This window comes from Pollachius pollachius, assembly GCF_949987615.1.
Source record: "Pollachius pollachius genome assembly, chromosome: 10".
Taxonomy (NCBI): Eukaryota; Metazoa; Chordata; class Actinopteri; order Gadiformes; family Gadidae; genus Pollachius; species Pollachius pollachius.
This window is the reverse complement of record NC_136943.1, coordinates 3,529,366-3,542,689: the sequence shown is the minus strand read 5'-3', so window position 1 is coordinate 3,542,689 and position 13,324 is coordinate 3,529,366. Positions and strand designations below refer to the sequence as shown.

The 13,324-nt window shown below is 48.8% G+C and overlaps 1 protein-coding gene across 1 annotated transcript; it reads right to left on the bottom strand.

The window, feature by feature from the left end:
• Positions 1-793: 793 nt before the first annotated feature.
• On the bottom strand, positions 794-12,218 carry glrbb (glycine receptor, beta b; the record flags this gene model as incomplete). The annotated part of the gene is made up of 9 exons (XM_079745089.1): positions 794-1,087; positions 2,055-2,347; positions 2,896-3,048; positions 4,045-4,185; positions 7,796-7,878; positions 8,439-8,665; positions 8,925-8,992; positions 10,113-10,219; positions 12,097-12,218. 9 exons carry the CDS (start codon positions 12,216-12,218, stop codon positions 794-796), a joined length of 1,488 nt encoding a protein of 495 aa, XP_079601215.1.
• Between the last annotated feature and the right edge of the window lie 1,106 nt (positions 12,219-13,324).

The window sequence follows — 13,324 nt, the reverse complement described above, 5'->3', positions numbered from 1 at the left end:
CTGATTGGTTAACTAGTGGTTAACTCGTGTTCAAATGGAGTTAAATTGGTGTTAGTGGGCTATTGTTAGGTTAACTGGTGGTAAACTGGTGTTAGTGGTCTACTGGTTGGTTAACTGGTGCTTAACTAGTGTTAGTGGTCTACTGATTGGTTAACTAGTGGTAAACTAGTGATAGTTGTCTACTGATTGATTAACTAGTGGTAAACTGGTGTTAGTGGTCTACTGGTTGGTTAACTGGTGCTTAACTAGTGTTAGTGGTCTACTGATTGGTTAACTAGTGGTAAACGAGTGGCAGTGGTCTTCTCTTCGGTTAACTAGTGGTTAACTATTTGTTAACTAGTGGAAGAAGATTACATTAGTCTTCTACTGGTCTACAGGTAGACTGGGGTTCTACAGGTAGACTGGTGGTCTACATGTAGACTGGTGCTGGTGGTCTACAGTTAGACTGATACTAGGGGTCTACAGGTGGACTGGGGGTCTACAGGTGGACTGGGGGCCTACAGGTGGACTGGGGGTCTACAGGTGGACTGGGGGCCTACAGGTGGACTGGGGGTCTACAGGTGGACTGGGGGTCTACAGGTGGACTGGGGGTCTACAGGTGGACTGGGGATCTACAGGTGGACTGGGGGTCTACAGGTAGACTGGGGGTCTACAGGTCTACAGGTCTACAGGTAGACTGGGAGTCTACAGGTCTACAGGTAGACTGGGGGTCTACAGATGGCCTAGGGGTCTACAGGTCTACTGGTAGACTGGCACTGGGGGTCTAGAGGTCTACAGGCCTACAGGTAGGGGACTACAGGTAGACGGACCAGTAGACCACGTTGAAGAAGAGGAAGGTGAAGGGGAAGAGGGCCCGTGCGTAGAGGTCCACCCTCTTGGCGGCCGAGGGGATGACGGCCTTGGGCGGCGGGGGTCTCCGGTGGGCCTTGGCGTGGCCCTTGGTCCCGGGGAACAGCTCCACCGGCTTCCCGTAGCAGTCGAAGTTGGAGAGGGCGAAGTCGCGCGGCAGCGAGCCCACGATGCTGAAGTCGTTGGTGCGGAGGTCCGACTTAGAGGTGTACACCTTCTTACAGCGACTCTCCACCACCTGGACGGACCACACACAGGGACACACACACACACACACACACACAGAGACACACACACACACACACACACACACAGAGACACACACACACACACACACACACATACACACACAGACAGAGACACATACACACACATACACACACACACAGACACAGACAGAGACACATACACACACACACAGAGAGACATATACACACACACATACACATACAGAGAGACACAGACACAAGACACACAGAGACACACACACACACACACACATAAAGAGACACAGACACACAGAGACACACACACACACACACATACACACACACACACACACACACAGAGACAGACACACACACACACCCAAACACACACACAGAGACACACACATACACGGACACAGACACACACACACAAACACACACACAGACACACACATACACAGACACAGACACACACACACAGACATACACACAGAGACACAGAAGCACACATACAGACACACACACAGACACACATACACACACACAGACAAAGAGAGACACACACACACATACACCTTATGAAATGACATTTGACTTTAACTTAAAGTAAAGTAACGTGTGTTTTTATGCGTGCGTGTGTGTCTGTGTGCGTCTGTGCGTTTGTGTATTTTTGTGTGTTTGTGTATGTGTGTGTGTGTGTGTGTGTGTGTGTTTGTCTCCATGTGCTTGTGTGTGTGTGAGTGTGTGTGTCTCCATGTGTGTGTCTATGTGCGTGTGTGTGTGCCTCTATGTGCGTGTGTGTGTGTCTCTTTGTGCGTGTGTGTGTGCGTGTGTGAGTGTGTGTGCCTCTATGTGCGTGTGTGTGTGTCTCTATGTGCGTGTGTGTGTGCGTGTGTGTGTGCCTCTATGTGCGTGTGTGTGTGTCTCTATGTGCGTGTGTGTGTGTGTCTATGTGCGTGTGTGTGTGTGTCTATGTGCGTGTGTGTGTGTACTGACGTGCAGCGTGCCGGCGTGCAGCGGCGTGCCCCCCGTCCCGTTCAGCGTGTTCTTCACGGCGGGGGGGGTCTTCCCCTCCGCCTTGTCCTTGGCGGCCATCTTGGCCTTCTCGGCCAGGATGCGGGCGGGGCTGTTCAGCATCACCTGCACCACGGCGTACTCCACCAGCGAGGCGAAGCCGAACAGCAGGCAGGCGATCAGCCAGATGTCGATGGCCTTCACGTACGACACCTTGGGCAGCTCCGAGGCAAGGGAGGTGCACTCTGAGGACAGGGAGAGCACCGACAGGATGCCTGCAGGGGGAGGGGGGAGGAGGAAGGGGAGGAGGGGAGAGGAGGGGAGAGGAGGGGGAGAGGAGGGGAGGAAGGGGAGAGGAGGGGGAGGGGAGGGGAGGGGAGGAAGGGGAGAGGAGGGGGAGGGGGGAGGAGAGGGGAGAGGAGGGGGAGGGGGGAGGAGAGGAGGGGGAGGGGGGGAGGAGAGGGGGGGGAGGGGAGGGGGAGAGGAGGGGGAGGGGAGGGGAGAGGAGGGGGAGGGGGGAGGAGGGGGAGGGGGGAGGAGAGGGGAGGAAGGGGAGAGGAGGGGGAGGGGGGGAGGGGAGGGGGGGGAGGAGAGGAGGGGGAGGGGAGGGGAGAGAGAACTATTTTTAGATAGACTCGTCAAAGCTGGTAGAAAAATATCACTATTATCCTAACATGGATCTAAAAGTATTCCACATTGTTTATAGACGGCTGCTTTGATAACATGCCGGTTTGGTAGGGGTCATAGGTCAGACGGCAGGGTTAGGGTCGGTTTTGGTCAGAGGTCGGGTTCATAGGTCATAGGTCAGAGGTGGGGTTGGTACCCAGGGGCACGCGGGCGGCGCTGGCGTCGGGGTTGATCCAGAAGGAGAGCCAGGATAGGACCACGATCAGCAGGGTGGGGGCGTACACGCCCATCATGTAGAAGCCCACCTGGCGGCGCAGCGTGAAGATCACCTCCACACACGTGTAGTAGCCTGGGGAGACACAGAGCACCCTGTTACATAGCACCCAGGGGAGACACAGAGCACCCTGTTACATAGCACCCAGGGGAGACACAGAGCACCCTGTTATATAGCACCCAGGGGAGACACAGAGCACCCTGTTATATAGCACCCTGGGGAGACACAGAGCACCCTGTTATATAGCACCCAGGGGAGACACAGAGCACCCTGTTATATAGCACCCAGGGGAGACACAGAGCACCCTGTTATATAGCACCCTGGGGAGACACAGAGCACCCTGTTATATAGCACCCTGGGGAGACACAGAGCACCCTGTTATATAGCACCCTGGGGAGACACAGAGCACCCTGTTATATAGCACCCAGGGGAGACACAGGGCACCCTGTTATATAGCACCCAGGGGAGACACAGAGCACCCTGAGGGGACACAGAGCACCCTGAGGGGACACAGAGCACCCTGAGGGGACACAGCACGCTGTTACACAGAGCACCCTGTAATACACAGCACCCAGAGGAGACGAACAATACCCTAAACGGTCCGGTCTGGTGGAGCTCTGAGAGCTCATCGCCGAGTCGACCACACAAGGAAGGGCTTTGAATTACAAAGTATATACATCAGTATATATTAGTATAGATATTATATATAGTATATATTTGTACCTGTCTCGGCGCAGAACTCGGTACAGTTGCCGTAGTATATAGTATATATATGAGTATCTTTAGTATATGTAGTATATATATTAGTACCTGTCCCGGCGTAGAGCTTGGTGCAGTTGCCGTGGTATATAGTAGATATACGAGTATCTTTAGTATATGTAGTATATATATTAGTACCTGTCCCGGCGTAGAACTCGCTGCAGTTGCCGTAGTATATAGTATATATATGAGTATCTTTAGTACATGTAGTATATATATTAGTACCTGTCCCGGCGTAGAACTCGCTGCAGTTGCCGTGGTATATAGTAGATATACGAGTATCTTTAGTATATGTAGTATATATATTAGTACCTGTCCCGGCGTAGAACTTGGTGCAGTTGCCGTAGTCAATGTCCTCCTGCCTGATGTCGAACTGCGGCAGTGCGATGGCGTCCATCTGGACGGGGTCTCCGGTCTGCCACACGAACTGAAGGTCCTCCGTGGTGTAGCCGACTACACACAGAGAGACACACATTATCACACACACACGCATGGAGAGAGGTACACACAGAGAGACACACATTATCACACACACACGCATGGAGAGAGGTACACACAGAGAGATACACATTATCACACACACGCATGGAGAGAGGTACACACAGAGAGACACACATTATCACACACACACACGCATGGAGAGAGGTACACACAGAGAGACACACATTATCACACACACACACGCATGGAGAGAGGTACACACAGAGAGACACACATTATCACACACACACACGCATGGAGAGAGGTACACACAGAGAGACACACATTATCACACACACACACGCATGGAGAGAGGTACACACAGAGAGACGCACATTATCACACACACACACGCATGGAGAGAGGTACACACAGAGAGACACACATTATCACACACACACGCATGGAGAGAGGTACACACAGAGAGACACACATTATCACACACACGCATGGAGAGAGGTACACACAGAGAGACACACATTATCACACACACACACGCATGGAGAGAGGTACACACAGAGAGACACACATTATCACACACACACGCATGGAGAGAGGTACACACAGAGAGACACACATTATCACACACACACGCATGGAGAGAGGTACACACAGAGAGACACACATTATCACACACACACACGCATGGAGAGAGGTACACACAGAGAGACACACATTATCACACACACGCATGGAGAGAGGTACACACAGAGACACACATTATCACACACACACGCATGGAGAGAGGTACACACAGAGAGATACACATTATCACACACACACACGCATGGAGAGAGGTACACACAGAGAGACACACATTATCACACACACGCATGGAGAGAGGTACACACAGAGAGATACACATTATCACACACACACACGCATGGAGAGAGGTACACACAGAGAGACACACATTATCACACACACACACGCATGGAGAGAGGTACACACAGAGACACACATTATCACACACACACGCATGGAGAGAGGTACACACAGAGAGACACACATTATCACACACACACGCATGGAGAGAGGTACACACATTATCACATACACACACATGGAGAGGTACACACAGAGAGACACACATTATCACACACACACGCATGGAGAGAGGTACACACATTATCACACACACACACACATGGAGAGAGGTACACACAGAGATACACACATTATCACACACACACACGCATGGAGAGGTACACACAGAGAGACACACATTATCACACACACACGCATGGAGAGGTACACACATAATCACATAGACACGCATAGAGAGAGGTACACACGTCAACACAAAGACACACAGGGAGGGAGGTACACACATCAGATACACACTTCACAGACACACAGGGACAGAGGTACACACTATTCAACATGTACACACCGCATAGACACGCAGGGAGAGCAACACACACTTTAAAACATACACACACACATAGACATTCATGGAGATAGATACACACTTAAACACATGGACACACATGGTAAGATACACACACTTTAACACACAAACACACTTTAACACATAGACACACAAGATATACACAATATAATATTCACGTACAGACACAAACAGCACTATGGATCAGCATGGCCTGAGACAGGTATGGTGGCCTGCAGAGGTCACACACTGGCCTGAAACACAGGTACACACATCAACACGTAGACACATTAACACATAGACACACATGGAGAGATATACACACATTAACACATAGACACACATGGAGAGATATACACACATTAACACAGACACACATCGAGAGAGGTAGACACATCAACACACAGACACACTTTAACACGTGTATACACTTTAAAAAATAGACACACATGGTAAGATATACACACTTTAACACATAGACATACAGTGGCGCAAAAAGGTATTTAGTCAGCCACCAATTGTGCAAGTTCTCCCACTTAAAAAGATGAGAGAGGCCTGTAATTTTCATCATAGGTATACCTCAGCTATGAGAGACAAAATGAAAAAAAAAAAATCTCGAAAATCACATTGTCTGATTTTTAAAGAATTTATTTGCAAATTATGGTGGAAAATAAGTATTTGGTCAATAACAAAAGGTCATCTCAATACTTTGTTACATGCCCTTTGTTGGCAATGACAGAGGTCAAACGTTTTCTGTAAGTCTTTACAAGGTTTTCACACACTGCTGCTGGTATTTTGGCCCATTCCTCCATGCAGATCTCCTCTAGAGCAGTGATGTTTTTAGGCCTTCGCTGGGCAACACAGACTTTCAACTCCCTCCAAAGATTTCTATGGGGTTGAGATCTGGAGACTGGCTAGGCCACTCCAAGACCTTGAAATGCTTCTTACGAAGCCACTCCTTCGTTGCCCGGGCGGTGTGTTTGGGGTCATTGTCATGCTGAAAGACCCAGCCACGTTTCATCTTCAGTGCCCTTGCTGATGGAAGGAGGTTTTCACTCAAAATCTCACGATACATGGCCCCATTCATTCTTTCCGTCACACGGATCAGACGTCCTGGTCCCTTGGCAGAAAAACAGCCCCAAAGCATGATGTTTCCACCCCCATGCTTCACTGTAGGTATGGTGTTCTTTGGATGCAACTCAGCATTCTTTCTCCTCCAAACACGACGAGTTGAGTTTTTACCAAAAAGTTCTATTTTGGTTTCATCTGACCATATGACATTCTCCCAATCCTGTTCTGGATCATCCAAATGCTCTCTAGCAAACTTCAAACGGGCCCGGACATGCACTGGCTTTAGCAGGGGGACACGTCTGGCACTGCAGGATTTGAGTCCCTGGCGGCGTAGTGTGTTAGTGATGGTAGCCTTTGTTACTTTGGTCCCAGCTCTCTGGAGGTCATTCACTAGGTCCCCCCGTGTGGTTCTGGGATTTTTGTTAACCGTTCTTGTGATCATTTTGACCCCACAGGGTGAGACCTTGCGTGGAGCCCCAGAACGAGGGAGATTATCAGTGGTCTTGTATGTATTCCATTTCCTAATAATTGCTCCCACAGTTGATTTCTTCACACCAAGCTGCTTACCTATTGCAGATTCAGACTTCCCAGCCTGGTGCAGGTCTACAATTGTGTTTCTGGTGTCCTTTGACAGCTCTTTGGTCTTGGCCATAGTGGAGTTTGGAGTGTGACTGTTTGAGGTTATGGACAGGTGTCTTTTATACTGATAAGGAGTTCAAACAGGTGCCATTAATACAGGTAACAAGTGGAGGACAGAGGAGCCTCTTAAAGAAGAAGTTACAGGTCTGTGACAGCCAGAAATCTTGCTGGTTTGTAGGTGACCAAATACTTATTTTCCACCATAATTTGCAAATAAATTCTTAAAAAATCAGACAATGTGATTTTCTGGATTTTTTTTTTCATTTTGTCTCTCATAGCTGAGGTATACCTATGATGAAAATTACAGGCCTCTCTCGTCTTTTTAAGTGGGAGAACTTGCACAATTGGTGGCTGACTAAATACTTTTTTGCCCCACTGTACATGGTAAGGTATACACACATCAATATCCACGCACACAAACACAAAAAGCACTATAGACCAGTATTGCTCAGTATTAATCAGTATTGATCAGGTTTAACTCACAGCTCTCCAGCTGCATCTTGCACCTCTGGGTGTCCATGGGGAACAGGGTGAGGTCCAGTGGGCAGGAGAGAGTGACCGACAACCTGAGACACACACACACACACACACACACACACACACACCCACACACACACACACACACACACACACTCATTAGTACACATGATTCACAAAAATACACATATACTGACACACACACACACACACATTATGGACACTAATTTAAATGTACAGCAGAATGAGTTCTAGCATGAATCCTAACATGAATCCTACATTGAATCCTTGGTGAATCCTGACATGAATCCTAATATAAACCCTAACATGAACCCTAACATTAATCCTACATTGAATCCTAGCATGAATCCTAACATGATCCGAACATAAACCCTAACATGAATCATAACATTGAATCGTTGATGCAACCTAAAATGAAACCTAACATGAATCCTATCATGAGCCAGACATGAATCCTAACATTAACCCTAACTTGAATCCTAACATGAATCCTAAAATGAATCCGAACGTGAATCCTGACATGAACCCTAACATGATTCCTAACATGATTCCTAACGTGATCCCTAACATGAATCCTAAAATGAATCCTAACATGATTCCTAACATGGTTCCTCAGGTTGACAATGACCTCATGCTGATGAGCACGTCTCCGTTGCGGAAGATGAACAGCAGGATGTTGTCCTGCGTGACGTCGTGGAAGTTGGCGCTCTTCTCGTTGGCAAAGAAGAGGTCGGGCTTCCACAGGCACTTGAACATTCCCGGGTCCACGGTGAGCGAGTCGGACTTGAAGTCCTGGGGCAGCCGGAGGCGTGGGTCGTTCCAGCGCTGCCGCAGGAAGATGTTAACCCGGTAGTCCTGGAAACCACCAGGTTCAGGGTCAACTTTATTAACAACACACCGTTAGACACAGACAACCAGTCACCGGTTAACTGTAATCAAATGCAACATGAAACGATGGATCTACTGGCTGTAACTGGGTCTACTGTTTGTAAATAGTTCGACTGGCTGGTACTGGTCTGGCTGGCTGTTTATCAGCGCTAACTGCCAACATGCTAAAAACCCATGGTTCTCCCCTGTATTGATCAGGGCTAACATGCTAACATGCTATTCTCACCATCGTCGTCTCCTGGATGGATCCGAAGCTGTTGATGAAGATGTTGACGCGGTCCTCTACAGGAATGCCTGCAGGAATACAGAATCATGAGTCCTAACATCGTTTTACAGCACTATATATATATATATATATATATATATATATATAAACACATAACTACACAAAGAGCAGTTATATACATATAACTACACAAGGTTTGAAATTCTTAAAAATAGTTTCTGGTTCTTTCCCGTCAAACCTACAAAACCTACCAGCGCGTGCATAGCAGACATAGTTCACATATTTCCTAAAGCTTGGGTTTTATTATTTTATTAAAAATCGTGTTTGCGGTCGAACCACCAAGATCCCAGCAGCGTCCTGAGTGATCAAGGAGCTGTTTGCCTCCTGGGCTCGGCCGTGAGGAGCTGGGAGAGGATCTGCTCCCAGGCTGTGGTCACACAGCGTGCGGAGCAGTGATGGAGGAGGTCTGGCTGTGGTTTGGCTGCTTGTCAGCGCTGAAGAACAGAGAACCCTGGATTCTCCTGACCCCCTCCGACCCCCTGGGCCCCCCCAGGCTCCAGCAGAACCCTGGAGCCAGGTCCACGTTCCGCCTGGTCCCCTCTAGTCCGGAACGCTCTCAGCACCCCGGGATGGTGATCCTATTGGTGGAAGGATCAGCGATCCCCGCGGGCTCAGAGTGTTCTGGGGCGTGGCCGGGTCTGGTCCTCAGACACACGACACACCTCGGGGTACAATCCCTTCTAGAAGAACCATTCCTGGGAAGAACTGTTGGAACAGTGAGAGAGAGAGAGAGAGAGAGAGAGAGAGAGAGAGAGAGAGAGAGAGAGAGAGAGAGAGAGAGCGAGAGAGAGAGAGAGAGACAGAGGCAGAGAGAGAGAGACAGAGACAGAGACAGAGGCAGCGAGAGAGAGAGAGACAGAGACAGAGGCAGAGAGAGAGAGCGAGAGAGACAGCGAGAGAGAGAGAGAGAGAGAGAGAGAGAGAGACAGAGGCAGAGAGAGAGAGAGAGAGAGAGACAGAGGCAGAGAGAGAGAGACAGAGACAGAGGCAGAGAGAGAGAGCGAGAGAGAGAGCGAGAGAGAGAGAGAGAGAGAGAGAGAGAGAGAGAGAGAGCGAGAGAGAGAGAGAGAGCGAGAGAGAGAGAGAGAGAGAGAGAGAGACGAGAGAGAGAGAGAGAGAGAGACTTGCCTTTGAAGTTGGGTCTTATGCGGGGGTCGTAGGTGAGCAGTAAGCGGTTCAAGATGTTGCTGGTGGAGTTGGCGGGAACGCGGGCCAGGTCCTCCGGTGACAGTTGTCTGTGAAGTGGAACCAGTTGTCAGTGTGCACACGTTCCTCTGGCCTCGCGCTGATCCACTCAGCACATTCCTCCGAACGTCAACCCAGCCCTGAGCCGGGATCCAAACGGCCCCAGCTCAGCCCGTTTGAGCTCATCTGTAATATATTTGTGGTCTTTTTGTGGAGGCTTCATCCAAAGAAGGTCTGGGGATAACGGGAGTGCATTCTTTCTCAGCTGAGAGATGCTTGTCTACCAGATTTGGTTTCTCATTTTTAGGTTTCATTCCTTGTAGATGCCAGTGCAGTAGGACTGTACTGGTAGGCCTGGTCTGTGGAAAGTAGGACTGTACTCTGGCCTGAGGACATTAGGACTGGTCTGAGGACAGTAGGACTGGTCTGAGGACAGTAGGACTGTGCTCTGATCTGAGGACAGTAGGACTGTACTCTGATCTGAGGACAGTAGGACTGGTCTGAGGACAGTAGGATTGTACTCTGATCTGAGGACAGTAGGACTGGTCTGAGGACAGTAGGACTGTACTCTGATCTGAGGACAGTAGGACTGGTCTGAGGACAGTAGGACTGTACTCTGATCTGAGGACATTAGGACTGGTCTGAGGACAGTAGGACTGGTCTGAGGACAGTAGGACTGTACTCTGATCTGAGGACAGTAGGACTGTACTCTGATCTGAGGACAGTAGGACTGGTCTGAGGACAGTAGGACTGTACTCTGATCTGAGGACAGTAGGACTGGTCTGAGGACAGTAGGACTGTACTCTGATCTGAGGACAGTAGGACTGTTCTCTGGTAGTTCTGGTCAGGGTGGGGGTGGACCACCCAGCCTGTGTTAGGATAAGGAGTCTTAGAAGAGATCCCAGCTACTTTCAGATGTTTTCCACATCTTGATTAGGTAGAGTATAATCCGGTGTCTACAGGGAACATTCCTACCGCTCACTAATGCCTAAAAGGTTTCCCAGGAAGACGACATCATCTGTTTTGAGAAGGGGAGGATCGTGGCGGAGGAGAGGGCTGGTGGTGAAGGGGTCCGATGTGATGATGTAAGCGCTCACTAAGAGGTTGAGGAGCTCTCTGCAGACACTAACCACTAAAGTGAGTCATTAAGACTCAGTCTGGCGCGCTAATGTAGACAATCAGCTTCTCTCAACCCTCCTCCCAAACCAGGAGGATCCAACACCTCGCTGAGTGTACTCCCTCTCTGAGGAGGGTTCTAGAGAGGCATGGATCAGGTCAGGGTCACCGCTGAGAAGGACCTCAGGGGCAGACGATCCCAACACCACGCTGAAAACACGGCTGCTCACTAAGGAAATCAACAGTGGGACTCAAAATATAACAACAAAAAACGATTTGATTGATTAAAAAAATGATCGTACGATGAGTGATTCTTACTTCATAGCAGCGGTCTGCTATTCAGACAAAACAGACGGAAGAATACGGTAATTAACCAATCACAATTAGGTATGCAAGCCTTGTAGCACAAGTCTGTAGTACTATGTTTGTTGTTTTACAGCAGTAATGTAGTAGTGCTCTGTTGTATTGGTTGTTTTACAGAAGCTTCTCTCGTAATACTCTGTTGCATTTGCTGTTTTACAGCAGTAATGTAGTAGTACTCTGTTGTATTACAGAAGCTTCTCTCGTAATACTCTGTTGCATTTGCTGTTTTACAGCAGTAATGTAGTAGTACTCTGTTGTTTGGTAGTATTGCAGAAGTTTCTGTCGTAGTACTCTGTTAGATTAGTTTCACTGCAGTAATGTAGTAGTACTCTGTTGTTTTGGTAGTGTTACAGAAGTTGCTGTCCTAGTACTCTGTTAGATTGGTTGTTTCACTGCAGTAATGTAGTAGCAGTGCTGTAGTAATGCTCCGCAAGAAGGCGGGACTTACGAGGGGCAGAACACCTGCTTCCCCTTCTTCTTGCCCTTCTTGTTTCCTTTCTCCCTGGAGCTGACCGGCTCCAGACAGACCAGGAGAAGCAGCAGACAGACGGACAGCCAGACCACGCCCATCCTGCTGGTCCCAGATCAGTTCACCTGGGGGGGAACACAAAGTGAGACTCATTGCCATCTCCTCTTAGAACCTAGGAGAGGACAGCGAGGGCGGGACCTTCGATGGGTTTAGAGGAGAGAGAGAGGGCGGGACTTTCAGTTACATGGTTTGAGAGGAGAGAGAGAGGGCGGGACTTTCAGTAAGATGGTTTAGAAGAGAGAGAGAGGGCGGGACTTTCAGTTAGATGGTTTAGAGGAGAGAGGGTGGGACTTTCAGTTAGATGGGTTTAGAAGAGAGAGAAAGGGCGGGACTGTCGGTTAGATGGGTTTTGAGGAGAGAGAGGGCGGGACTTTCAGTGAAATGCGTTTAGAGGATAGCTAAAAAGATATTGTGAGCCAGCACTAAGGGAAGGACGGGCTAAGATGCTACCGCTAACCAAGCAGGAGGTGTTAGCGAATGCTTTGTGGCTATCGCTAGCCACCACCAATTGAGCAGCCCACAGAATGAGTAAGAATGTAAAGAACTGTCCCATTTCCAGTGTGTGTTACTGGTCATGCTGGTGAACACGGGAGACGTTCCCAGTGTCCTGCTGGCCACTATGGTGAACAGGGGAGCGGATCTATGCTAAACCAGTGTACCCTGGGGGGTCACTGGAGCAGAACTATCATCTGTTGTCACGGTAACCATGCTGCTCTTTTAAGATGGTGGATGAATTAAGTAGGTTGAGATGTTATGTTGTAGTTCAATCTGTAGGTTGTGATGTGATGTTGTAGGTTGTGATGTTATGTCTACCTGGTGTTATGTTGTGTTATAACCTGTAGGTTGTGATGTTATGTCTACCTGGTGTAATGTTGTGTTATAACCTCTAGGTTGTGATGTTATGTCTACCTGGTGTTATGTTGCGTTATAACCTGTGGGTTGTGATGTTATGTCTACCTGGTGTTATGTTGCGTTATAACCTGTAGGTTGTGATGTTATGTCTACCTGGTGTTATGTTGCGTTATAACCTGTAGGTTGTGATGTTATGTCTACCTGGTGTTATGTTGTGTTATAACCTGTAGGCTGTGATGTTACGTCTCTCCTCGGACATCAGAGTGAAGCTAGCAACATGCTAGAATCCAGTAGC